The 27,683-nt window shown below is 42.6% G+C and overlaps 1 protein-coding gene across 1 annotated transcript in view; it reads left to right on the top strand.

The window, feature by feature from the left end:
* pkd1a (polycystic kidney disease 1a) overlaps positions 1 to 27,683 on the top strand; it is a 262,592-nt gene that overhangs the window by 65,327 nt on the left and 169,582 nt on the right. Inside the window, exons 2-4 of the mRNA XM_073060211.1 lie at positions 15,228 to 15,299; positions 17,675 to 17,746; positions 20,762 to 20,833. Of these exons, the coding sequence (XP_072916312.1) occupies positions 15,228 to 15,299; positions 17,675 to 17,746; positions 20,762 to 20,833 (216 nt within the window). The remainder of the gene's footprint in view (positions 1 to 15,227; positions 15,300 to 17,674; positions 17,747 to 20,761; positions 20,834 to 27,683) is intronic.

The raw sequence follows: 27,683 nt of genomic DNA, 5'->3' as shown, positions 1-27,683 counted from the left end.
TTCTGTTGCAAGACCACGATGACCCATATCGTACAACACGGCACATAATGATGATGATAAATCAGGGATGGGTGATGGATTCTCACCTTTCCAACAACACCTGCAAATTTCAATTTCAATCCTTCAGCAGCTGTGGTGGGATACAAACTCAGTAGTTCACTTTAGCAGACTCTGTTGGTATGGCAGCGTAGTGATGAGCACGATTGCTTTACAGTGCTAGCAATCACCATTCAGGCTTCGATTACCACCGCTGTCTGCAAGAAGTTTACACATTATCCCCGTGACCATATGCGCTTCCTCCGGCTGCTCTGCTCCCACCCCACATTCCAAAAGACGCGCAGAGTTGTGTGTTGTCTATGTTGGCACCAGAAACGAGGCAACACCAGCAGCTGCCTCAGGACAATCCCCTCCCCACCCCCCTCGTTGGTTTTTGATCTAAAACGATGCAATTCACTGGATGTTTTGATGCTTCGATGTGCATGTGACAAATGAAACTAACCTTTGAAAGGTAACTTAAATGCCAGGTCTCCATATTCAGTGCAACAATCAAGGAATAAGGATCAGCTTTACTCACCACATACATCTACTGTTCATATCTGGTGGATTGCTCCATTGTCAAGAAGCTAGTTAAAGACATAGTGATATAGCATAAAAAGAGTCCCTTCGGCCTGCAGAGTCCCTGCCAACTTCCTCTCCATTGACTCTGTCTACACTTCTTGTTGCCCCGGGAATGCAGCCAACATATTCAAAGTGCTGAGAAATAGTTTGGCATGAACTAGTTGGGCCGAAGAGCCTATTTCTGTGCTAAGGAGCCCTCCCACCCTAGACATTCTCTCATTTCACCCTCCCTTAGGCAAAAGAAGAAAAAAATGACCCAAAAAGCCAACTGACCATTTCCCTCCATTAATCTGCCTGACCTGCTGAGTTCCTCCAGCATTTTGTGTGTCTCTTTCTCTCCCTGACCTGTCGTATATTTCTAGCATTTTCTTCGTTTACTTATTGTTATTTTTGGCGAGGGTTGGCAAAATTCATGTGGGGAATTTTGTGTGACTGTGATGAGGAAATCAGAAGAGGTTTTAAACATGGAGCTTAGAACGTTATAGCACAGTGCAGGCCATAGGATATAGGAGCAGAATTAGGCCATTCAGCCCACCGAGTCTGTTCCACCATTCCATCATGGCTGGTTTATTGTCCTTCTCAATCCCATTTTTCTGCCTTCTCCACATAATCTTTGACACCCTGAATAATCAAGAACCTATCAACCTCTCTTTTAAATATACTCATTGACTTGGTGCCCATGTGGCAATGAAGTGTGAGGTGATGCATTTTGGAAGGACAAACCAGAAGACTGAGTACAGGATTAAAGAGTGTGGATGAACAAAGGGAACCTTGGGGTTCAAATCCACACATCCCTCAAGGTCGCTACACAGGTTGATAGGGTAGTTAAGAAGGCCTATGGGATGCTAGGCTTCATTAACAGAGGGATTGAGTTCAAGAGTAGAGAGGTCATGTTGCAACTCTACAAATCTCTGGTGAGACCGCACTTAGAGTATTGTGTTCAATTCTGGTCACCTCATTATAGGAAGGATGTGGAAGCTATGGAGAGGGTGCAGAGGAGATTTACCAGGATGTTGCCTGGTTTGGAGAACAAGTCATATGAAGCAAGTTAGCAGAGTTGGGACTTTTCTCTTTGGAGCTTAGAAGAATGAGAGAGGACTTGATAGAGGTCTACAAGATTATGAGAGGCATAGATAGGGTGGATATAAGGATTATATGGGTCAGCACAACATGGAGGTCTGAAGGGCCTGTGCTGTGCTGTAGTGTTCTATGGTTCTATGAATTCCACAGATTCACCACCCTTGAGCTAAAGAAGTTCCTTCTTATATCTGTTCTAATCTGAGGCTGTACCCTCTGGTTTCCAAACTCACCCATTATAGGAAACGTACCATATTCACTCTATGCGGGCCTTTCAATATTTGATAGGTTTTAATGAGATCTATCCGCCGCCCCATTCTTGTAAACTCCAGTGAATACAGGCCCAGAGCCATCAAATGCTCCTCACACATTAATTCTGACACTATTCCAGCTTAGAGTGTCAGAGTTTGGAGCTCAATCCCAGCATCCTCTATAAGGAGCTTGTACGTTCGCCCCGTGGAATGCATGAGTTTCCTTCGGGTGCTCTGCTTTCCTCCCACAGACCAAAGACATGCCAGTTAGTAGGTTAATTGGTCATTGTAAATTTAGCACTGATTAGGTTGGAGTTAAATCGGGGGTTGCAGGCGGCGCAGCTCGAAGGGCTGGAAGGGCGTATTCTGCGCGGTATCACTAAAAAAAATATATAACCTCCTCTTGACCCTCTCCAACACCAGCACATCCTTTCTTAGGTATGGGGCCCAAAACTGCTCACATTACTCCAAGTGTGGTCTGACTAGCCCTTCCACCCATCATGTTGTGTCGATTTTTTAGACTACTCAAAAATCAATCTAACCCTTCCCTCCTACATAGCCATCCATTTATTTTCATTTTATTGAGATACCTTTCTGCACTGTAATCCCACAATTTAATCTTAGCCTAATCACCGGACAATTAGTGACAAGTTGATCTACCAACCGGTTCGTCTTTTGACTGTGGGAGGAAACCGGAGCTGTTAGAGAAAATCCACGCAGTTACAGGGAGAACATACAAACTCCTTACTGAAAACAGCAGGAATTGAACCTGGGTCGCTGGTACTGTAGAGCATTGTGCTAACCACTACGCTACTGTGCCACCCATTTATCTATGATCCATGTGCCTCTTAAATTAATTATGAATTTCTTTTAGTCATTGTTGTAGAGGAGATCTTCCTTTTGCTAATTCTCACATTGTTCAACTATGTCCTGTAGCTTAGTGTGTAGATTTATCAGTTAACCACTCAGATTAGTTAGCTGAAGCCTGGATATTAACCACTCAGATTACTTAGTCGAAGCCAGAACATTTACTTTGTATCCAGGCAACACAACCCGCTTGTGAGAGATATGAAAGTCATGCAGGCACAACTGCCACATAAATGTAAACACACAACACAATTGATAATTTCGCAAGTAAAAACTCCCGGTTGTGACATGGAGCTGGGAATATGTGCCAGATGTTCGGAATGGGTGCCAGATGTTGGGTATGGGAGCTTCTGAAGCAGCCCAGTTGATCTCAGCTGAAATATAAATTTCAAAGATTGAAGATTAGCTTCATTTCATCAAAACGTACAGTGAAGTGCATCATTTGCAGCCATCATTTCCGATGTGCCAGGGGCAGCCCACAAGTGTCACCATGCTTCCAGTGCCAGCGTAGCACGTCCACAACCCTCTAACCCTAGTGCTTACATCTTTGGACTGTGGACATAGAGCACGTATAGGAAATCCATGCAGCCATAGGAAAAGCCTCAGCTCCTTACAGACTGCAGTGGGATTCAAAGCCTGATCAGTGAGTGCTGGCACATAGCATCAGATGAGCAGCATTTACAAGAAAAACATAAATTAGTCATAAATTATACACAATTTTTACAGGAAATCGCAATTAGAACAGTCCATTTTAGTGCAATGTGGCCATGGTATTGCTAAACTGTAGTAATTAGGGATGGGAAAGTTGTTTTAATAACTGAATGGCTGAAAGGAAGTAACTGTTCCTTAACCTGGTGGTGTGGGACTTTAGGTTTCTGTAACTGCTAGACACGAGGAAGTCTGTAGATGCTGGAAGTCAAAAGTAACACACACAAAATGCTGGAGGAAGGGGGGGGGGAGATGTCAGAATAAAAAGTTGGGAGGGGGAAAGAAGCTAGCTAGAAGGTGGTAAGTGAAGCCAGGTGGGGTGAGAAGGGAAGATGAAGGGCTAGAGAGGAAGGAATCTGATAGGAGATGAGAGTGGACCAATGGAGAAAGAGAAGAAGGAGAGGACCCAGGTGTCTTCTATAGCTCCTACTTGATGGTCGCTGCAAGAAGAAGGCATGGCTCAGATGGTGGGGATCTTTGGTGTTCAGTGGATTTGGAGAAAAACTGCAGTGGGTTTTGCAAAGGGCACATACTGTAGACCTGGTGTGCCAGTAGGGTTGGGGTGGCATATTGGGGCAAAAGTCAATTGGAATTCTAGATCGAAGCCTGAAGGTCAATTGGACGTCTAGAAGTGGAGGCCCAATGACTGGAGTCCTGAGTCCACAAATATCTGCGAGTCCGTTGGAGAAGTTGAAGGCCCAATATCTTGTTGGAAGCTGGAGGCCGATGAAGAGAGCCTGTCTGGAGCTTAGAGGACTGTGTATTTGTTTCAGAGTCTTGGGACTATTTACTTTTGTGTGGTTGCATTTTACTGATATGTGCACTATCTGTGCCTTGTGCTGTGTGTAACCATTGGTACTGTGTGTTGGACCCAGAGTAATGCTGTTGTGTTTGGATGTATTCATGTATGATTGAATGACAGATAACGGGAACTTGAAGATGAGAGTGCGTGTGTGTTGGACAGGAGGGCGGAATGGGGCTTGTTTTCTTGTTGCTTTGTCATTTGTTTCATGTTCTATAGAGTTTACTGAAAAAGGTGGACATGCTATGTAAGGAACTACTGAATGGGACTGTATAGGATGTTTTCCCAGGAGGAGCAGGAAACCAAGGGGCAAATTTATAGATGTTTACAAAAAAAAATGAGGGGCATAGATAAGGTGGATAATCTTGGTTCTTTTTCCCAGGGTAGGGGAGTTTCAGATCAGAGAGCGGTGCCTTGAGTTGAGAGGGAAATATTTCAGACAGTATGACTTGAGTGATGGGGCTCCCTGATGATGGATGCTGCTTTCCTGCGACTGCTTTTCATGTAGATCTGCTCAGTGGTGAGGAGGACTTTACCCATGATAAACTGGGCTGCACCTACTACTTTATGTAGGATTTTCTGTGGAAAGGCATCGGTGTTTCCATTCCAGGCTGTGATGCAGCCAGTCAATATACTCTCCACTACACATCTATACACCACACAGACGGTGATAGGTATGTCGAAAAATCTGACCCAGGAATTGATAGAAGCAGGTATATACAGTAGATAGGAAAGGTTTAGTGGGTTATAAGGCAATGAGAAAAGCTCAGGAAGGCAACTTGGTTGGTATGGATGTGTTACGGCAAAGGTCTTGTTTCCACGCTGTATATCCTATCAGCCTGATTCATTTTCAATGCAGTTTGTGGGGTCTCACTGTGTAGAAAATGGGTAAAGATAAAAATCTTTAAAGATCAGCTTTATTTCTTGCATATGCACTCAGTGGCCACTTTATTAGGTACACCTGTACACCTGCTCATTAATGCAATTATCTAATCAGCCCATCATGTGGCAACAACTCACTGTGTAAAAGCATGCAGACATGGTCAAGAGGTTCAGTTGATGTCCAAACCAAATATCAAAATGGGGAAGAAATGTAATCTAAGTAACTTCAACCATAGAAAGATTGTTGGTGCCAGACAGGATAGTTTGTGTATCTCAGAAACAGCTGATCTCCCGGGATTTTCACAAACAACTGTCTCTAGAGTTTACAGAGAATGGTGTAAAATTCAGATAAATCCAATGAGTGGCAGTTCTGTGGGTGACAAATCCTTGTTAATGAGAGAGATCAGAGGGAAATGGCCAGATTGGTTCAAACTGACAGGAAGGCAACAATGACTTTACAACAGTGGTGTGCAGAAGAGCATCTCTGAACGCACAGCACATTAACATTTAAAGTGGATGGGCTACAGCAGCAGAAGACCACACCGGGTTCTTCTCCATACCTAATAATGTGGCCACTGTGTGTATGTCGAAGCATATAGTAAAATGCATCACCTTGTGTCAGCAACCAAGTTAGGCTGCCCTGAGATTCATTTTCTTGCTGGTGTCCTCAGCAAATATAAAGAGACAGAATAGAATCAATGAAAAACACACACACAACCAAGATGGAGAAGCAAACCTTGTGCAAAAAACAATAAACTGTGCAAATACAAAAAAAAGAAAAAATAGAGAAGAATAATATTAATAAACAAAAAAAATCGCGAATATGAATTGTCGAGTACTTGAAAGTGAGACTGTAGGGTGTAGGGTCGGTTCAGAGTTGAGGTGAGTGAAGTAATCCACACTGGTTCAGGAGCCTGATAGTTAAGGGGTAATAAGTCTTCTTGAACCTGGTGATGTGGAAACTAAGCTCCTGATGGCAGCAGCAAAGAAGTGATGGCATTTCTTTGAGCTGTTCTGGGAATAGACATAAATCCTGGCTCAGAACCAGAGCTGATGGGAAATTGACACCTTTGGTAGACAGATGTTGCTTGATACAGGCCTGGCTTTGTCCCTCTCTCTTTCCACTTCCTAAAATTTTAAGACAAAATTTTGAAGATGGTGCCAAATCTTTAGATCAGCGAACCAGATAATTTTCCTATTTCAGACTTGGTTGGAGCTGATTTGAAGTGAGAACTGTTTTTGTCCTTAATATCAGGCAGTGATGTATGAAGTTAAAAATTTTAACCCATATGTTTCCATGACAATTGATGTCAAACAAGGAACAAGACTTATTACTTGTTTCTCTGTGTGTTACTCGACTTAGAGGAGCTCAAATGGAGAGGTGATACATTTATAATGGTTGAAAATTGGTTCCAATGTCACCATTATAATGAAACTTCTATTTGTTATTTTATTGTTTTATTTACATTGAAATATTTTCTTAGTCACTGAAATAAAAAACTTGTGAAGTGGGCTTCAGTGGCTTGTATTCTACTGTACAGCAACACAGTAGCATAGTGGTTAGCATATTGCTATTACTGTGCCAGAGACCTGGGTTCAGTTCTGCCGCTGTCTGTAAGAAGTTTATATGTTGTCTCTGTGACCGCATGCATTTCTTCCAGCTGCCCTGGTTTCCTCCCACATTCCAAAGACAGGAGATTAGTGGTCACTTGCGTGTAACAGCGTGGCATAGTCTCAGGCTGCAAAGGCTTATTACCGTGCTGTACCTCTAAATAATAAATAAAAATGGAATCAATAGCTTGGTGTGATCTGGGTTCCTGTGCCCGATTTAGCAATGGTAAAGTAAATAAGGCCCAAAGTCCCTGGAGTTTAGCTTTGTAAAAGCTTAACTCTTCAAACATTGATTTTAGCATTTTGGCTGTAGAACAGTTCACATTTTGCCTCAGAGGTAGATGCAAGGGTTGCATTTTGGTCCCCACTCTAGAGGCTGGGAGGATGAATTCTATTGATAATTCGTCATTGGTTTATTACTGCCACCTATACCAAGATACAGTGAAAAGCTTGTTTTGCATACTACTCATACTGGTTTCAAGTTAACAAATTTCACAACACATACCGGTGATATTAAACCTGATTCTGATTCTGATCAAATCACTACACAGTGCATTGAGGTGGAATAAGGTACGACTATAACAATGACACTATTATGGATTTTCTGAGTATGCCTGTAAGAAAATAATCTTGGGGTTGTATATGGTGACATACCTGCACTTTGATGATGAATTTACTTTGAACTTTGAATAAAGTGTAAAAACTACTGAAAGAGTGCAGTGCAGGTAAACAAGAAAGTGCAAGATCATAGCAAGGTACAATACTGTCTTAGACACACATGTATACAGCTAGGGTGCCTAAGGCTTTTGCACAGTACTGTACTTGTCAATGTGGAACAGAGAGTGAGTTTGTAAATCTGGCGGGAGCAAAGAATGTTGGGAATGGCGAGGGTGGGGCTCTGCAGGAGGGGTGTGGGACAGGTGGCAGACAAGGAGTGCCAGGACAAGTGTATACACACCAAGTCCTGAGACACCAGGCAAGGTCATTTGATTTCAAACAATTGGTTTATTGATCATTACAGAAGGTCTCTCTGGTGCTTCCCTCTCCCTCTCCTCTCCCTTCCCCTTTTCCCAACCATGATTCCCCTCTCCCTGCCCCCTTCCCACTCTCAGTCCACAGTAGAGACCCATATCAGAATCAGGTTTATCATCACTCACATCTGTCATGAAATCTGCTTTACTTGTGGCATCAGGACAGTGCAATTCATAAAATTACTACAGTACAGTGCAAGTGTCTTAGGCATCCTGTCTGTATATGTGTGCCTAAGACATTTGCACAGTACTGTAGGTTGTGAGGCCTGGAGCCCATCCTGTCATACAACAGTCGGTTTCCTTTTTCTCTGCTTGGGCTACCTAGACAGGAGACCCATATCAAAGTTTGAGTTCAGCTATTTAGGACTGGGATGAGCAGGAACTATTTAACTTGGATATCAATGGATCATGGAAATTCTCCGCCAACAGTGAAAAACTTCGTTTAGCAAGCCATTCATACAGACATCATTTCAAAACACAAGTAACTTGAGGTAGGGAAAGGGAACTGTGATAACAGAATGCAGAGTATTGTGATGTGGTTACTGTTACAGAGAAAGTGCAGTGCAAGTAGACAATAAGGTTCATAGGCCATGCTGATATTAATTGTGAGATCAGAAGTTCACCCTTAAGGTGCATGTATGGTACAGGGATGATTAAAGATGAGCTTTATTAGTCACTGGTACGTTGAAACATCAAAACGTACAGTGATATGTGTGGTTTTGCATCAAGGGCCAACACAGTTTGAGGATTGTGCTGGAGGCAGTCCATAAGCATTGCCATGCTCCCAGCACCAACATAGCATGCCCACAACTTACCAACCCTAACCTGTACATCTTTTGGACTGTGGGAGGAAACCCATACGGCCATGGGGAGAATGTACAAACTCCTTACAGACAGCAGTGGGAACTGAACCCTGTTCTTACAGCTGGGAACCCTCCCTTGGAATAAAGATAAGCTGAAATGCTAATACCGTCTCTCGTGATAGATATAACCTGGTGTGCTAGTTCTAGATTTGGTTTCAAGGGAGGGTTACCCTGCTCTTTGTCAAATCCTACTATTGAATTGTTATCCCAAAGCACAGAGAGGGTCTTGGATTAACTAAGCAACATACCTTCAGTAGGGTAATTCAAACTCATGATCTCCCTATGGTGAGTCTCCCAAATCCACTTTGATACATTCAAAGTGCCAGAGTGTTTGAACGCACTTGTTGTTATCCTAACCATTATATTTCTGCTAACGTCATCTTGTGTTGTTGTTTAACCAGACAACAAGTCAAGAAAGGAAAACCCCCTTGAAGCTTGCAGCAATGGTTGCATGGGAGACGGTGCTGATCCTGAAAAACTACTTCATGCTCCACTGACAGAACAAGTTTAGGCAAAGTCTCTTCTCCTTTTGTGCTCAGTTTGAGCTACATGGCTGGCTACTCTGTCAATGGTTGAAGGAGTACTTACCACTTGCTGTTGTACGCAAAGGTTCCACCACAAAGCAGGAGGTGTGGATAACATCGCTCATCTCAGCTTCTGACAGACTCAATTTCAAGGACTCTTTAATTCATGTTTTTAGTATCGTTCATTCATCCAGCCTTTGATTTATCCATCTATTTATCCATTTATCTATTTATTAATCTACAATTTGTCATCTTTTGCACAATGGCTGTTTGTCAATCTTCACTTATGGATAGTTTTTCATCAATTCTTTTGTATTCTTTATTTTCCTGTAAGTGTCTGCAAGAAATGAATCTCAGAATCAGGTTTAATGTCATGGTATATGCTGTGAAATCTCAAGGTAGTCTACGGTGACATACGTGCATTGATTATAAATTTACTTTGACTCCTGTGCTGAAAGGAAACAGAATTAGCATTTGGTGATCAGCAGTTAACCATTTCCCACTGTGAGAAGCACTACACCATTAGGCTATTGCCCAGGGAATGCCATACTGCTGGGGACACTGCCTTTATTGAGTCAAGTCAGGAGGTACAGGAGCCTGAAGATCCACACTCAGTGTTTTAGAAACAGCTTCTTCCCCGCCAATATCAGGTTTCTAAACGGTCCTTGAACCCGTGACCTCCTTCTCACAATTTTGTTCTCTTGATGACCCTTCACCCAGGGCACACCCTCTTCTTACTGGTACCATCAGAGTGGAGGCAAGGAGCCTGAAGACCCATACTCAATGTTTCAGGAACAGCTTCTTCTCCTCCGCTGAGCACTCATTCCTCTTTTGCACCATTTATTTGTTTTTTTGTAACTCATAGTATTTTATAGGAGATCTAGGCCTCATATGGAGCCAGTGATCATTAATGGAGAATGTGTGGAGCAGGTTAAGACCTACAAGTATCTGGGAGTACAGTTAGACGAGAAGCTAGACTGGACTGCCAACACAGATGCCTTGTGCAGGAAGGCACAGAGTCGACTGTACTTCCTAAGAAGGTTGGCGTCATTCAATGTCTGTAGTGAGATGCTGAAGATGTTCTATAGGTCAGTTGTGGAGAGCGCCCTCTTCTTTGTGGTGGCGTGTTGGGGAGGAAGCATTAAGAAGAGGGACGCCTCACGTCTTAATAAGCTGGTAAGGAAGGCGGCCTCTGTCGTGGGCAAAGTACTGGAGAGTTTAACATCGGTAGCTGAGCGAAGGGCGCTGAGTAGGCTACAGTCAATTATGGATAACTCTGAACATCCTCTACATAGCACCATCCAGAGACAGAGAAGCAGTTTCAGCGACAGGTTACTATCGATGCAATGCTCCTCAGACAGGATGAAGAGGTCAATACTCCCCAATGCCATTAGGCTTTACAATTCTACCGCCAGGACTTAAGAACTTTTAAAAAGCTATTATTAATGTTTTTTGAGATAGTGATTTAGATGCATATCATATTTTTTTACTGAGTTAAGTATTGTATGTAATTAGTTTTGCTACAACAAGTGTATGGGACATTGGAAAAAAGTTGAATTTCCCCATGGGGATGAATAAAGTATCTATCTATCTATCTATCTATCTATCTATCTATCTATGTCATGCACTGTACTACCTATCTGTCTATTTATTGTAACTTATAGTATCTGTAACACGCTGGATACATCAAATTGGCAAACTGATTTGTAGAAGGTACCAGAAGATAAAAGTTGGCAACTCAGTCAGCTCCATCATGGGCACGAGCCTCCCCAGCATTGAGGACATCGTCAAAGAGCGATGCCTCAAAAAGGCGGCATCCGTCATTGAGGACCCCCATCACCCAGGACATGCCCTCCTATATACTAGAACATACTACCGTCAGGGAGGCAGTACAGGAGCCTGAATGATTCAGGAACAGCTCCTTCCCCTCTGCCATCAGATTTCTGAATGGTTCATGAAGCCATGAGCACTACCTCACTATTTGTCTTTTAGATAGATAGATAGATAGATAGATACTTTATTCATCCCCATGGGGAAATTCAACTTTTTTCCAATGTCCCATACACTTGTTATAGCAAAACTAATTACATACAGTACTTAACTCAGTAAAAAATATGATATGCATCTAAATCACTATCTCAAAAAGCATTAATAATAGCTTTTTAAAAGTTCTTAAGTCCTGGCGGTAGAATTGTAAAGCCTAATGGCATTGGGGAGTATTGACCTCTTCATCCTGTCTGAGGAGCATTGCATCGATAGTAACCTGTCGCTGAAACTGCTTCTCTGTCTCTGGATGGTGCTATGTAGAGGATGTTCAGAGTTATCCATAATTGACCGTAGCCTACTCAGCGCCCTTCGCTCAGCTACCAATGTTAAACTCTCCAGTTTGCACTATATGTTTGATTTTTTTTTTGTAACTTATAGTAATTCTTATGTCATGCCCACTATTGCTGGCATAAACCATGAAATGTCATGACATATGTCAGTAATAATAAACTTGATTCTGATTTGGGTTGTTGATCTTAGGTGGATGCAGAAGATTCCACAGCACTAATTCCACAAAAAAGCAGGGTGTGTTACCCATGGTCTTGGCCAATGTTGATCTCTCGTGGGATTGGTATTGGTATTAGTTTACTTTTGATATGTGTATCAAGATGCAATGAATATCTGAAATACATCTTATGGAAAAGATTGATGATGAACTGCAATAAAAAATAAATTACAAAAGAAAAGAAAAGATAGTTTTGCAAGCTATCCATACAGATCATTTCAAAACATAAATATTTTGAGGAAAAACAATAAGAGAATGCAGAATCATAAGCAAGAAGTTCTGCCGATGCTGGACCCCTTGAGGAACGCGTGCACAAAATGCTGGAGGAACTCAGCAGGTCAGACAGCATCTATGGAGAGGAATAAGCAGTCAAAGTTTCTGACTGAGACCCTTCATCAGGATTCTGAGTTGGTACAATATGTTGACTGTTTATTCACCTCTATTGATGCTGTCTTATCTGCAGAGTTCCTCTAGCCCTTGTGTGCGTACCGCAGAAGGCAGGATATAGAGTAATAGTTACAGTCACAGAAATTGTGCAGCGCAGGAAGTAATATGGTGCAGGGACCATGGAATGCTGCCACTGCAAAGCAGCATCCATCATCAAGGACCCCCCCCCCGCCCCCAACACCATCCAAGCAATGCTATCATCAGGCAGAAGGTACAGAAGCCTTATTTCCCACACCACCAGGTTCAGGAACAGTAAAGGGCTGGGTTCATCGGACCCAAAGGACCCAAACCAATTTGAATGTCCGAGGAATGTGGTAATAAGTGTACAAGCACAACAAAGTAACTCAAATCTAATTTATCATCATACCAGAGAAATCACAAACAAACCACACTAAATATCATGTAATAAGTTACAAAGATTTCAGGGCTTACGACTCTTAGTCTCCACTTGATTGTTGCTGTCATCAGGAGACTTGATTGTCACAAAATTCTGACATGAAATTATCCTGGGTCCGACCTAGGCATCGATTAATCGCGATTCCTTGGACCAGTTGAAGTCCTAAGAACCGAGCGAAAGGTACCTCAATAAATAGGGGTTCAATCCACAAGCACTTAGAGACAGATCTTTTGTCCTGACAACTCTTTGGTCTTTTGTTCTCATGCCACTAGCGCCCGAGGCCAAAAAAGAATCCAGCTGCTATTAGCAAATATTTAAGAAACCTACAGGGTAAGAATCCAGCTGTTGTTAGCAAACATTTAACAAACCTACAGGGTAAGAATCCAGCTGCTATTAGCAAAACATTAAACAAACCTACAGGGTAAGAATCCAGCTGCTATTAGCAAAACATTAAACAAACCTACAGTGTTTAATTTGTCCGACACCTTACATGCTGTGAGCTTTTGTAAAAAGCTAAAGTGTCACTTGGAATTGTTCAGACTTTCATCTAATATTTTTGCAAAATTTAATACTCCACAACACATTACCTTACAAACGTTAGGCTCCTGAACTACTCTGAATTGATTCTACAATCTACAGACTCACTTTCAAGGATTCTTATAATGATTATTGGAAGAGTTTGCCTCATTATGCACATCGGCTATCAGTCAGTCTTTTTCTGTTTATATACAGTTTTCTGAAAAGTTTGATTTTATTTCCTTATTTCCCTGTAAATGCCTGCAAGAAAATGAATCTCAGGGTTGTATATGATAACATATGCGTACTTTGATAATAAATTTAATTTGAACTTTGAGGTAGATTGTGAGGTCAACAGTTAATTTTTAATGAATAACAAATCCATTCATGAGTTTTATAACAGCAGGATAGAAACTGTCCTTGAGCCTGGAGATCATAAGCAGTTACATAGGGTCGCCTGTTATGATCGCACTGGTGTTCACCAGACATGGCTGTAAACTGCACAAATTAGTTTTTTGTTTCTTATATAAGTTTCCATGGTTCGGATAACAGTCTAGGGGTGATGTGAGTCTGAGAGATTATTTTTAAGTAGAATAAATGCTCTGTGGCCTAAGAAGCGTCCTGGATTGTAGTAGCAACTAAGCTTTAGAAGTACTTCATTAGATGAGGATTTGGAAAGAGATATGAAAATTTGCTGAGAAGGAAATGGGCACACCTGACGAAGGGTCTCGGCCCGAAACGTCGACATCGCTTCTCCCTATAGATGCTGCCTAGCCTGCTGTGTTCCACCAGCATTTTGTGTGTGTTGTTGTTTGAATTTCCAGCATCTGCAGATTTCCTCGTGTTCACACCTGATGTTGTCTGCTTTGAAACTCGTCTAAATAAGGCTGTCTGTACTAAAAGTGCAAGGAACTTTCTGTACTGTATTCAGATATGTCTGTCTAGAAAACGTAATGAGGATAAGGACTCTCCAACTGAACTCTGCACATTGCTGACCTATTATGTCTGTCACATCATCCAATGGTTTATAGACAGTCAATTCTGATGAATATTGAATCACAAATGCTTTAAAAAAATAAACAGTAACTTGAAAAAAGGAGCTATTAGAATGCATGCCTGTCACTCACATCTCAATCAAGCAGCAGAGCTTGGGATAGGGACTAGGAACAGCATCCTTGGCTGCTTTCTCCATTCCCGCCCATCTCCCCACAGTGCATCCCAACTTATATTCTCTCCTGGCCCTGGTGAAATTAAGTCATCCCAGCAATGGTTGGAGGCTTGACCTTTTAAATATTATTGTAAAAGGAGTGTTTGCCAGGGTGGATTCAAACCAGGGTTGTTATGTTGAAGTTCCATATCCTTAGCCAGTCGTCTGCCAAGAGAGACTGAGACCAGGCGGACCCGAGTGCAGAGGAGATCAGAGACAAGGATGGAGTTGAACAAAGACCCTTTACTTGTGGTTTGGTTAGTAGAGAACACAGGATAGGACTCGAGAATCACTGGACGCAGTGGCGGTAAACTCAAAACTGAGCAGAGGTGAACAAAACACAGGGAACTTACATCGAGAAACTAAACACGGCACAGGAGCACTGATAACTAAGACAAGACTCAGCTGAAAATAATCTTCAAATAATCAGAGGAGGAGATGCACCAGAGCCTGGAGGACTCTGGCCCACCAGGTGGTCAGACCAGGGCATGACACTTACTGCTGTAGTAATTGCATGACAGTTATTCTTCACACATTAGCTAAGTCTGGTGAATGATCAGGGAACCAATGCCACAAGTTCAAGAATTTCACATAGCAAGTAACTTTAACCTGGTTCCATGATTTGGATTTCCACAGGATTGGGCAGAATGCTGGTTTTTTATACTCAGCTGATAGCATTCAATATTGGCTTTTTTAGGAAAATAAAGCTTGTAAGGTGAGGAGCTAGCTGTGCATCCAATATCATGGGCTTCTGGTTAAAATTGGCTGTTTACTACGCAAAATAAATTTCTGTCCTTAAAGTTTAAGCATCAACATCACCTTGGCTTTCTGTAAATGGAATATGTATAAATTTTAACAGCTCTCTTCTTTTCCAGGGACCTTTCATACAATGGCATTCTCTCACTCGATGAAAACTTTTTGGACAATTTGACTTCCCTGGAGAAATTGTAAGTGAATTGTTCATTCATGGATTTTAAATTTATTTGTTGGGTTTGTTCTGGGAAGCTGTTCCACATTTAGCATGGTCCATGGGACAGTTTAAGCTTTTCCCCAAATGTCTTGGGCTGACGACAGAGATCAGAATGCTTTTGTAGTCATCGAGTCAACTTAAGATGTTGAGAGAAAAGTATAGGGGGATGTCAAAGGAAGGTTTTTTTACACGGAGAATGGTGAGTGCAAGGAATGCACTCTTGGGGTGGTGTTAGAGGCAGATACATTAGGAACATTTAAGAGACTCAGAAAGTAAAATAGAGGGCTATGTGGGAGGGAAGGGTTAGATTGATCTTACAGTAGGTTAAAAGGTCAGCACAACATCGTTGCCCAAAGGGCCTGTAATTTGCTCTATGTTCTATGTGTTGTATTCTGTATTAGTTGATAATAACAGGAGATTCTGCAGATGCTGGAAATCTACAGTAACACATGGAAAATGCCGGACTGGTGGAGGTCTTGGCCCAAAACGTTGACTCGTTGTTCCTTTCCATAGATGCTGCCTGACATACTGAGTCCCTCCAGCATTTTGTGTGTGTTATTCTATATTAAATGAATGTGGATATTTAGGAATGTACGCCTGTTCAGAGGAGCTGAATACACAATAAGTAGTGCCTGTCACTGGAACTGGATGTGGAAGTGGAGTACAACATGTGGCATTAATATAGTGTGTTTAGGAGTATTAATTTCTAGCTGTCTTCTTTGATATTTGTCAAGACCTCATTGGTTCATGTGGCTGACCTCTTCCTCATCTGTCCAGATGTGCTGTCTGTTTTATCATGGTCTCAAAATGGTTAAATAAGTGTGACCAAATCTGATCAGAGTGGGTATCATCAAAAAACCTTGAAAGAATCAAGATGTTACTCTCTATATTACACTCTTAAGAATTAACATTGCACTTTCTCCAAGATGACCTCAGCATTGCATATTATTGAAAACTTTTGTTTTAGATAATACATCACAAACACTATATCTCAAGAAGAAAAATTAATAGTTTTCTATGAACACAAGTGATTCTGCAGATGCTGGAAATCCAGAGCAACACACACAAATGCTGGAGGTGCTCAGCAGGTCAGGCAGCATCCAAGGAATGGAATAAAGAGTTGACATTTCGAGCCAAGATCCCTCATGGGGATTTAATAACCAGTTTACTAACTGTTTACTATTTTGTTCTTTTTTCTCTTGATTTTTTTAATGCATTTTCTACAACACTACAAAAAAAACCCCAAGAACGAAATAGGAAATTAATACAGTGCAAGATAAACATACAATGGTAATATAATACAAAATATAATAATTGAAAAAGCACCCAAATTGAAGTCATGTAAAGTTAGTACCCACCCCCACCCCCGCAAGGAAAAAAAACTCCAGACCAACCAGAGCAAAATGTAGGAAATATAAATCAGAACATTCAAGCCCCCAAAACTGTAAATACAATTAAAAACAGAAGATAATAATGCCTACTACCAAAAGAAAGGCTGAAAGCAAGGGACTGAAAAAGAAACTTAGTCAAAAGGAAAGTTATGAAAATACTCAATAAAAGGTCCCCAGACCTTATGAAACTTTATGTCTGAATTAAGAATTGAGTAATGAATTTTTTCAAGATCTAAACAGGACATAATATCGTTAAGCCATTGAGCGTGCGTGGGTGGGGCAACATCTCTCCATCTAAGAAGAATTAGACGTCTAGCCAGGAGAGAAGCAAAAGATAATATTCGACGTTTAGTCAAACTCAAACGTATATCTGTCTCAGCCAAGAAACCAAAAAGAGCAATTAAAAGGTTAGGTTCTAAGTGGCGATTCAGAATACAGGATAAAGTTAAGAAAACATCCCTCCAAAATTTCTCTAGACTAGGACAGGTCCAGTACATATGAATGAGAGAAGCCTCACCACTTTTGCATTTATCACAAAGAGGACTAATATTAGGATAAAATCGAGATAATTTAGATTTGGATATATGAGCCCTATGAACAATCTTAAACTGTAAAAGACAGTGGCGAGCACAGAGAGAAGTTGAGTTAACCGACTTGAGAATCGAGTCCCAAACCTCATTAGATAAAGGGATATTTAAGTCATGCTCCCAAGCCATTCTGATTTTATCCAAAGGGGTAAGGATACTAATTTATCACGAATAAAAGATATTAAACCTTTACACAATGGATTAATAGAAAGAAACAAGTCCATAGCATTTTTCTCGGGCATCTCAGGGAAGTTGGGTAATAAATTTTGTAAATACTTCACTAACATATTTGTTGCTAATATGGGTGAAAGTCAAACTGAACTGATAAGTAGAATAGGTTCTATTTCAATTAATAGTCTTCTTTTGTTCCCTAGATATCTACAGGGCAATAATATTAGTATTCTTAACAAAGAGATCTTCGCTGGTAGAAGATATTTATCAGATATGTAAGTGTTTTAAGTCTATATTCATGTCTGTAATGATTGAATGTACTTTATAACCTAGGCATCACACATTGTCCACTCCTGGGACATCCCTACATCTGAACTTTCCCCGGATATCCATACTGTGCACCTGTGATACTTGGGAAAGAACAGCTAATGCCACGTGTTTGGGTTTGTAACATCAAACAGATGTTCTTACTGAAACTGACGCAGCCCAGGTGTCTGAAAGATGGCTGAGGTTTCAGACCAGGGTAACTGGGATTAGTCATTTCTGATCTGGAAGATTTTATTAAACAGGGAAATTTCCCAACCTGTTTTAGGGCGATGGTGAAGCAAGGGAATTGGGGCGGTTACCAAATATTGTTAAGAATATCTGAAATATCTAATTTACAAGTGACTGCCCATGCAGAATACAGGCACCTGTGTTTGTGTTGGCGGAGACCAGAAAATGTAATTTTTTTCTCATGGGCGAGATTGCGGCAATAATGATTGCATGATCGTATTGTTCTTCTGGAGTTGTGCTACCCATGGTGACAATGGCAGGACTTTCAGGTAGTTTCCAGCGTCCTTAACGTGTTTTCTGCTTAATTACAGCCATTCAGTTTACCCTGTGGCAAATGTCTTTCCGAGCCCTAACCCCTTCGCAGTGTCCAGTGTGACTAACTTCCTGCAGATATTCCATCACCGGACCTCTACCTCCAGCCATTCATGTGTCAAACAAACCTTGCAGGGCCTCTTATTCTGTTATGAAACATGGGTATTGTTGGATTGGGCTGTAGAATTGTTATTTTTCTTGCCGTTTAACTTTCCTATGCTTGCTTGTATTTTTATATAATCCCCTACATACATGCGATTATTCAGTGAATTTTTCAGTACAGTAATTGTGTTAGAGTTGCCTCTGTATTTTTCCAGAAATTTATTGGTTTCATTGGCAGGTGTCATGTTCCTTGAATCTGCCAATGCTGTTGGTTACCTGTTACCTCTAGTCCAGTATGAGAAGACCACAACTACTTTTCGGTCTCCCCTTTCTTCTCTTGACACTGCTCTTTCTTCTTTTTCTTTGCTCTTGTAACACTTCTTAAAACTGTCCTGAGCATCAAGATTTATGCCCTTTTCTGATCTCTGAAGAACTTTTGGATCGCAAAATCATCAGGATCCAACAGGGTCTTTGGGAAGGCTAGCAATTATTACCATCCCTTAGTTGACCTTGAGAAGATGGCTTCGCCTACTAGACAGGATTTAAGAGTCAACCTAGTTCCTTTAGTTACATATAGGCCAGACTAGGTAAGAGCAGTGGAAATCCTTTTTGGAAAGTCATCAGCTCCTAATTACAGAGATGTCCAATTCTATGTTCTTGTCTCCTAACATCAGAGAAAGAGGCTATTCAGCCCATTGATTATTTGCCAACTCCAAGAGCAATCCCATTCCCCATTTACTTTGTTGCACCTGTTCTCCATTAGGGTAATATGACACCGGTGTCAAGCTGTATGGGTCCTAATGCCCTTCCCTTGGATAACATTGGTGGCATGGAGAGACTTGCAGCTTGGGCAACTGCCGGCCTTCCATCAAAAAAACCTTGCCCAGGTTTGTGCCCTGGAAACTTTCCAAGGTGCAAATCCATGGTCTATCAAGACTAACGGAGGCCTACACCTACACAATATGAAATAGACTACAACCTCAGCAGTAGTCATTGGGTAAATTTAAAGCAGACGATGGTAGGTTCTTGATTAGACAGGGCATCAAGGGTTACTGGGAGAAGGCAGGAGAATGTGTTTGAGAGGGATAATAAATCAGCCATGATGGAATGACAGAGCAGACTCGATGGGCTTAATGGTCTCATTCTGCTATGATGTCTTATGGTCTTATAGTGTGTCAGCAGTAGTTTTGTTCTCAAGTGGGAGTTCAACCAATTGTCGTACCCAATTTCCCCACCAGCCACTAACACGAAGGTCAATTTATACCGGCCAATTAATCTGGAAATCAGTGCGTCTTTTGGAACGTGGGAGGAGAGCAGAGCGTCCAAGGCAGACACACACAATCTCCACACCAGAGGCTGGGACTGATCCAGGATTGCAGGAGCTGGGAAGCAGCTACACTACCCGCTGTGCCTCCGCACCCACCCATCAACAGATCATGAGATGAACTCAGATTCTAAGAACACCATGGGAACATGGTAGGATATTGTCATAGTTAGGTCACTGGGATAGCAGGCAGAGAGCTGGATCCAGAGACAGGAGACTGAATTTCATCTTGGCAGTTAGGGGGTATGAACAATGCTGACATCAACCGATGATTTGGGGGGTGGGCACCACGGCAACATAGTGTGATGTTATTATAGCTATTACAGCTGGAGATCTGCGTTCAATTTCAGCGCTGTCTGTAAGGGGTTTATACGTTCGCCACTGTCCAAAAATGTACTGGTTAGTAAGACTGGTTGGTAAGTATAGATATAGGAGTAGAATTAGGCCTTTTGGACCACCACATCCACTCCGCCATTTCTTCGTGGCTGATCCATTTTCCTTCTTGGCTTCAATCTCCTGCCTTCTCCCCGTATCCCTTCATGCTCTGATTAATCAAGAACCTATCAACCTCTGCCTTAAATATACCCAATGACCTGGCCTCCACAGCCACCTGTGGTAATGAATTCCACAGATTTACCAATCTCTGGCCAAAGAAATTCCTCCTCATCTCCATTCTAAATGGATATCCCTCTATTCTGAGGTTAATCGGACATTGTAAATTGTCCTGTGATTAGGCTAGGGTTAAATTGGTGGGTTTCTGGGCGGTGCGGCTCGTTGGGCCAGAAGGACCTGTTCTGTACTGTATATCTAAACTAAAGTGAATAAACCAGGTTATTGCAGAAAATATCAAACCGGGGTGGTGATTAGGTTATTTGAGATGATGTTGGGTTATTACTGTACTGCAAAAAAATTAATTCTGTATGGTATACACTTAAAGATTTGCTAAACATGGAATTATATCAGATGAAACTAATTCTTTCTACATCTTTCCTTACAGAGACATAAGCAACAATCAGATATCTACTTTAGAAGATGGAATATTTGCAGATTTATTTAATTTAAGTAAAATGTAAGTTTTCAGGAATCTAATTGTGTTTGTGACCTCCAATGAAACAGCGCGATCAATATACTTAAATTGGATCTTGGCTCTAACCAGTGCTCTTTGAAATCACAGAAAACGTGCTGAATTGGCTGTGAAGTAAAAGCAATTACAGTCATAGAGTCATACAACACTACAGCACAGAAACAGGCCCTTTGGTCCATCTGGGCTGTGCCAAGCTATTAATCTGCCTATTCTCATCCACCTGCACCTGGACCATGGCCCTCCATAACCCCTCCCATCCACGTACCTGAAGTGTTGAAATCGAGTCCTTACCCACCACTCCCACTGGCAGCTCATTTCAAATGCTCACCACCATCTCAGTGAAGAAGTTTACCCTCATGTGCCACTTAAGCTTTTCACCTTTCACCCTTAACCCGTAACCTCTAGTTGTACTCTCACCATATCTCAGTGGAAAAAGCCTGCCTGCATTCACCCTAGCTATACCCCTCATAATCTGGAATGCCTCTATCAAACCTCCCCTCATTCTCCTACATTTTAGGGAATAAAGCCCTAACCTATTCAACTTTTCCTTATCAGTCAGTTTGCCCTTAAACTAGTTGGACAAGAGGTTGATTGTTAATCAAAATTTTGGAGTGCTTTCGGCAGCTATGGTTGGCTAGTGAGATGTGGGACACCAGTGTTTATGGGGAGGATCCAGCCATCCTCTGGGATGAGGTGTCCTCGTGCAGCAGCTAAACACCACGAGGTTTTGATTCCGTGGCTCCAGCCACCCCTGTGCATGCCAGCAGCCTTAACTGATCTTAGCCATGGAAACCCTTCAAACACGAATAAACAAAGCAACTTTTGTTCACCCCATGAGAGAAAGAGAAGGAAAATAACGTGAAGGGAAACAAGGAGCATTATAGAGAGGAAATCATAAAGTTTTGATCCCATCTGGAGGACTGGTGGGAAGAAACAAATGAGTGTTCCTTCCAAAGTAGGGTCACAAATTTATGGGCAATCTAATTCCAGTTGAGCCTGCTTTGACAATTAGAAAGTTTAAATATTGCAGAGCTTGAATGCGGTATGTTATGTAATGTTGGCTCTGTAGTGTGGAAAACAAGCTAGTTCTGATCACTACTCAGAGGACAGCCTAGTTCTGAGGAATGCTCAGACCGTGGCACGTAGTGGTTTATCGCAACGCGTTGCCGTGGCAGGGACCAGAGTTCGATTCTCTCTGCTGTCTGTAGGAGTTTGTACATTCTCCCCATGACCACATGGGTTTCCTCCGGGTGCTCTGGTTTCCTCCCGCATTCCAAAGACGTACAGGTTAGTAGGTTAGATGGACACGGGGGTGCATTTGGGTGGCTCAGGCTTGTTGGGCCGGAAGGTCCTGTTACTGTGCTGTATCTCTCTCGAAAAAAACTGGAATGATCAGACTTACACTCAGAGGCCACCTTATTAGATACCTCCTGTACCTAATAAAGTGGCCACTGAGTGAATGTTTGTGCTGTGATAGCCCATCCACTTGAAGGTTCAACGTATTGTGCATTCAGAGATGCTCTTTTGCACACCAGGGTTATTTGAGTTACTGTCAGCTTGAACCAGCCCAGCCATTCTCCTCTGACTGCTCTCATTAACAAGGCATTTTCACCCACAGAATTGTTAGTCACTGGATGTTTTTTCAATTTAAGGGGAAAAAAAGAATAAAAAGAAATAGAAAAGACTCAATGAGCAATAGAAGGAAAAAAAATACAAGTCAAACAAACAAGTGAATCGAACAACAGCATTCCAAACCAAAACCGAGTCCTCAGATCCAAACCCCGGAGTAGGCCCTAAGCCTTGCTTATCAGGTCATCATATATAGAGGGCATGGAGCACAATAACCTTCATAGCCTCATCGCCATGGAGATGACCATCGCAGAAATCAAGCAAAATCAGCTCTTGTCTTGACTGACACCTGTCTTTTCAGTCTATCTGAGCTGGTGTTTAAATTGATCCACAATGGGACAGAGAAAGGCTCTGCACCCTGGCACGAGGAGTGAACACAATCATCGCACCCTGCCAAAAATCATTTCGGGGAGGTAGCATCATCAATTTGCGGAAGACTCTCGGAACTTCCGGGAGAGGTGGGATGTCTGCAATAGAATAGCTCCTTAGCTGCTAGTCAGCTAGTTAAAATAACGTTATCTATGCTAATAAATGAATGACATCTGTTAAACTCACCTCAACATGTCTTTTACATTTTAACCCATCATGGGCAATAGAGAAGTCACTGTTGCAAACAGTGCAGCGAGCAGCACTGTCATTTTTTACCCCTATTAGGCAGGGGTACAGTTTAGTGTATTCTGGGCTGAAGTACGTTTTATATTTTCTTTTTTTTTGGAACACTGCCATGGCGTGCTCTCTCTCTCTCTCTCTCTCTCTCGCTCTCTCTCTCTCTCTCGCACTCTCTCGCTCTCAAAAAAATCAATTTCCGGGATATTGTATATAATTTGCAGGTGTCAGGGAGCCACTGTCAATATGCGGGAGACTCCCAGAACTTCTGGGAGAGGTGGGATGCCTGTAAACATTGTGGAGAGTGAGTCTATCTGGGCTTGTGTTTAAATTGCCTAAACAATGTGTTGCAATAGGACCCAGGCATGGCTGCTGCAAAAGGCCTCAGGCCTAGACCACACTGCCCAGCAACTCCCTCTGGGCCAGTCAGGCTCTTCAAATTAGCTCAGTGCTCAGAGAAATCCAACCTCGCACCCAGGCCAATTGTACGAACATCGAAATAGAATCTCCTCTGCCCAGCCCTCGACTTCTCCTTACGGTGCCCAGAGCAATCCAACCTCGCTTCCAAGCCAACTGTGCGGGCATCGGAACGCCATCTGCATCAATTCATTCCCCAAACTTGCCTCATCATCGCTTGCGCCTTCACTGCTCATGGCAATAATTTAACTCAATTTACCTCAGGAAAGGTACTTCTAGTGATGTTGTTAGCTGGATTTCTTAGCTTTTTGACTACCAGGAAGCTGTCATACACGTTAGGTAGTGCTATCTTAACTGGAAGAGCTGCTAACAACATGGAAATAATCCTTTCAGCCCAGCTCCTCCACACTGACTATATTGACTAGTGAGCTAGTTCCATCTGCCCATCCTTGGCTTATAGTCCACTAAACTTCTCCAGATACTTATCTAGATGGCTTTTAAATGTTGCTTCTGTGCTCACCTCAACCATAACTACAGGCAGCTCACTCCAAATACGCACCACCGATGAAGGTGATCCTGATGTCCCTTTTAAATTTGTCACCCTGATCTTTAACTATGTCCTCTTGTTTTTAGCATCTCCTCCCTGGGATAAAGACTATGTGCTTTCCCCCTGTCTACGCCCCTCAGGACACGATACACTTCCATCAGGTCACTGGGTGGCGATACCAAAGGAGTGTAAGGTGCTCCTTCCCTCCTCTAGCCTGCAGGTCATTCTTGGGCAAGGAGTAGCACCTGCTTAGACCCCTCCCAAATCAGAGTCATGTGAAGCTGTGAGAGTAGGTGGTGGATGGTCGTATGAGCAGCCGGTGCAGATCACAAGTCCTGGTTATCTGACCACTATTGCCAGGCAAACGATCTCTGAAGAGTATTGACAATGGCTGGGGTCACCCGTCATGTATAGAGACTGTCCAGAAGAAGACAATGGCAAACCACTTCTGTAGAAAAATTGCCAAGAGCAATCATGGTCGAGGAAAGGCGTGATCGCCCGTGTCATACGACACGGCACATAACGGTGTTCACTCTTCAATCTCTCACATTCCAGGGAATAATGTCCTAGTCTGCACAAACTCTCCTTGTAAGTTAGGCCCCCAAGTACAGGCAGCAGCCCAGTAAATAGTTTCTGTACCTAACATCTTGGGGTGGCATGGTAGCATAGTGGTTAGCACAACGCTTTACAGCACAAGTGATCCAGGTTCATTTCCCACCGCTGTCTGTAAGGAGTTTGTATGTTCTCCCTGTGACCACATGGGTTTTCTCCGAGTGCTCCAGTTTCCTTCCACAGTCCAAAGAGGCACCAGTAGGTAGGTTAATTGGTCATTTTATATTGAACTGTGACTAGGCTAGGGTTAAACCGGGGATCGCTGGGCAGCGTGGCTCAAAGGGGTTTAAGGGCCTGTTCTGCACTGTATCTCCATAAATAAAAACAACTTTCCAAAACTGTGCACATTGCTCCAAGTGTGGCTATACCAGTGTTTTATATAACTGCAGTGTAACTCCCCAATTCCTATTCTCAGTGCCCTGACTGATGGAGGCCATGCCAAATGCCTTCTTCACCAACCAGTCTATGGGTGACATCACTTTTAGTGAGATATGCATTTGAGTTCTGTTCCACAATGTTCCCCAGACCCTACGTTCACTGTAGAGCAGGGGTTCCCAACTTCTCTTATGCCATGGACCAATCGCATAAGCAAGGGATTCGTGGACCCTAGGTTGTAGAAGGAGTTACTTCTCAAAACATCATTATTTTGTAAATAGATGAGCAGCGAAACAGAGAATAAATATATTTCTGGCTGGGACCTTCATAATAGCAATTATTTGCCAACCTCTGCATTGAAGTCCCCACAGAAACAGGCTTGCGGTCTGCTGACTCAGGAAACTTGGTGTTTGATCTTGTCATGGGAGAGTGATGATAACTGTATGTGGTTACAAGTACATTCAACTCCACTGGCATGGAACAAATCACACTGAACCCAAGTACTCCTTTATACAGCATACTAAATCTCTGGACATTGCATCGAATGGGAGAAAACATGCTTGTTTCGTATGCGGAGCAAGAACGACAATGGGGAAGTAGGATTAAAAGTTTTTACAAGGTTATGTTAGCCATGGCACATACAGGGCAACCTACTGTGTGGGAGCCATGACCTGGGCCCGCTGTGATGAAAATGTATGCACTGAAAGACAGCATCAAAAACAGAGAGCCTTCTGCACATAGAGGGCCCATTCAATTCACTGTTTAATCAACTGGCCACACACGCACTTGGATGTTGTTCAATACTCTGCTAAAAGAGGCCTTTTGGACTCAAGTTGACATGCCCTCATCCTTTCACCTCACCTGTGTTCAGTTCTGGTCGCCTCATAATAGAAAGGATGTGGAAGCTTTAGAGAGAGTGCAGAGGCGACTTGCCAGGATGTGGCCTGGATTAGAGAGCATGCTTTGTGAGGAGAAGTTGAGCAAACTAGGGCTTTTCTCTTTGGAGTAATGAAGGATGAGAGGTGACTTGATAGAGTTTTACAAGATGATAAGAGGCATAGACAGAGTGAACAGCCAATATCTTTTCCCCAGGGTGGAAATGGCTAATATGAGGGAACATAATTTAAAGGTGATTGGAGGAAAGTGTAGGTGAGATATCAGAGGTAAGTTTTTCAGAGAGAGTGCAGAGTGCGTGGAACACCCTGAGGCAGATACATTAGGGACGTTTAAAAGACTCTTGGAAGCTGATAGATGAGATCAGGTGAGGGGGAAGGTAGGTGGATAAGGGTGTTGGGATGAAGTGAGAAGCGGGGAGGTGATAGGTGGAAAAGGTAAAGAGCTGAAGAGATGTGTATGGATGAAAGAAAAACAGAGGCCTATGTAGGAGGGAAGGGTTGGGTTGATCTTGGACTAGGTTAAAATGTCGGCACAGTACTGTGGGACAAAGGACCTGGTCTATGTTCTGTGTTCTAACGGATTAGAGGTATGGAGTCATTGAGAGATACACTATGGAACTGAACATTCCTAGACCATTTCAAAAACTCTGTGGTTTGATGTTTCATATTCTGTGTGTTATTCACTCATTTTTTGCCATTTGTGTAATTTGTTTTTTTGTGCACTGGGTGTTTGATGTTTTCTTTGAATGGTTTCCATGGTGTTTCTTTGTTTCATGGCTGTCTGTGGGGTAGACATAACTTAGGGTTCTACACTGCGTACATACTCTGATAATAAACTTAATTTAAATCTTTGAAACAGGCCCGTCAGCCCACAAGGTCTATAGTGACCATCAACCAAATACTTACATTATTCCTACATTAATCCCATTTTTATTCTCCCCATCAACTACCCCCACTACACACTAGGAACAACGTACTGTGACCAGTGAACCTTCGGGATGTGGGAGTGCAGACTCCACGCCAGCAGTGCCCAGTGCCACTGTGCCACCCCTTAGCTTCACGTACACAATCTGCAGAGGTGTACTGGTATGCACTGCAGTTAATCAGGAGCCGTTCTGCATGAAGTTCCCCTTCAAAGAATTTCTGTCCAGCAAACAGACTATGATAAATTCACAAACACAAAGGATTCTGCAGTTGCTGGAAATCCAGGGCAACACATATAAAATGCTGGAGGAGCCCAGCAGATCAGACAGCACCTATGAGAAGGAAGAAGCAGTTGACGTATCAGGCCAACACCCTTCATTAATTGAAAACGAAGGGGAAGATTTCTCTTCCTGAGTTTTTCAGCCTCCCCCTTCCCCTTCCCCCTGCTTTCATTCCCCACTTTGGCTCCCCTCTTACCTCTTCTCACCTGCCCATTACCTATTTTCCTTTCTCCCATGGTCCACCCTCCTCTCCTATCAGATTCCTACTTCTGTAGCTCTTTACTGTTTCCACCTACCACCTCACAGCTCCTCACTTCATCTCCCTTCCCTCAGCCACCTACCGTCCCCCTCACCTGGTTTCACCTATCACCTTCCAGCTTGTAATCCTTCCCCTCCCCCACCTTCTTACTCTGGCCTCGTTCCTCTTCCTTTCCAGTCCTGATGGAGGGTCAACTGCTTATTCAGACGCTACCTGACCTCCAGCGTTCTGTGTGTGTTACTTGGATAAATTCACCGAGTACAGTAGTTCAGTGATTGGTTGAGCAGAA

Source organism: Hemitrygon akajei, chromosome 11 (genome assembly GCF_048418815.1).
Source record: "Hemitrygon akajei chromosome 11, sHemAka1.3, whole genome shotgun sequence".
In the NCBI taxonomy this organism is placed as follows: domain Eukaryota; kingdom Metazoa; phylum Chordata; class Chondrichthyes; order Myliobatiformes; family Dasyatidae; genus Hemitrygon; species Hemitrygon akajei.
Note: the sequence above shows the minus strand (reverse complement) of the source record. Positions and strands in the feature narration are given on the sequence as shown.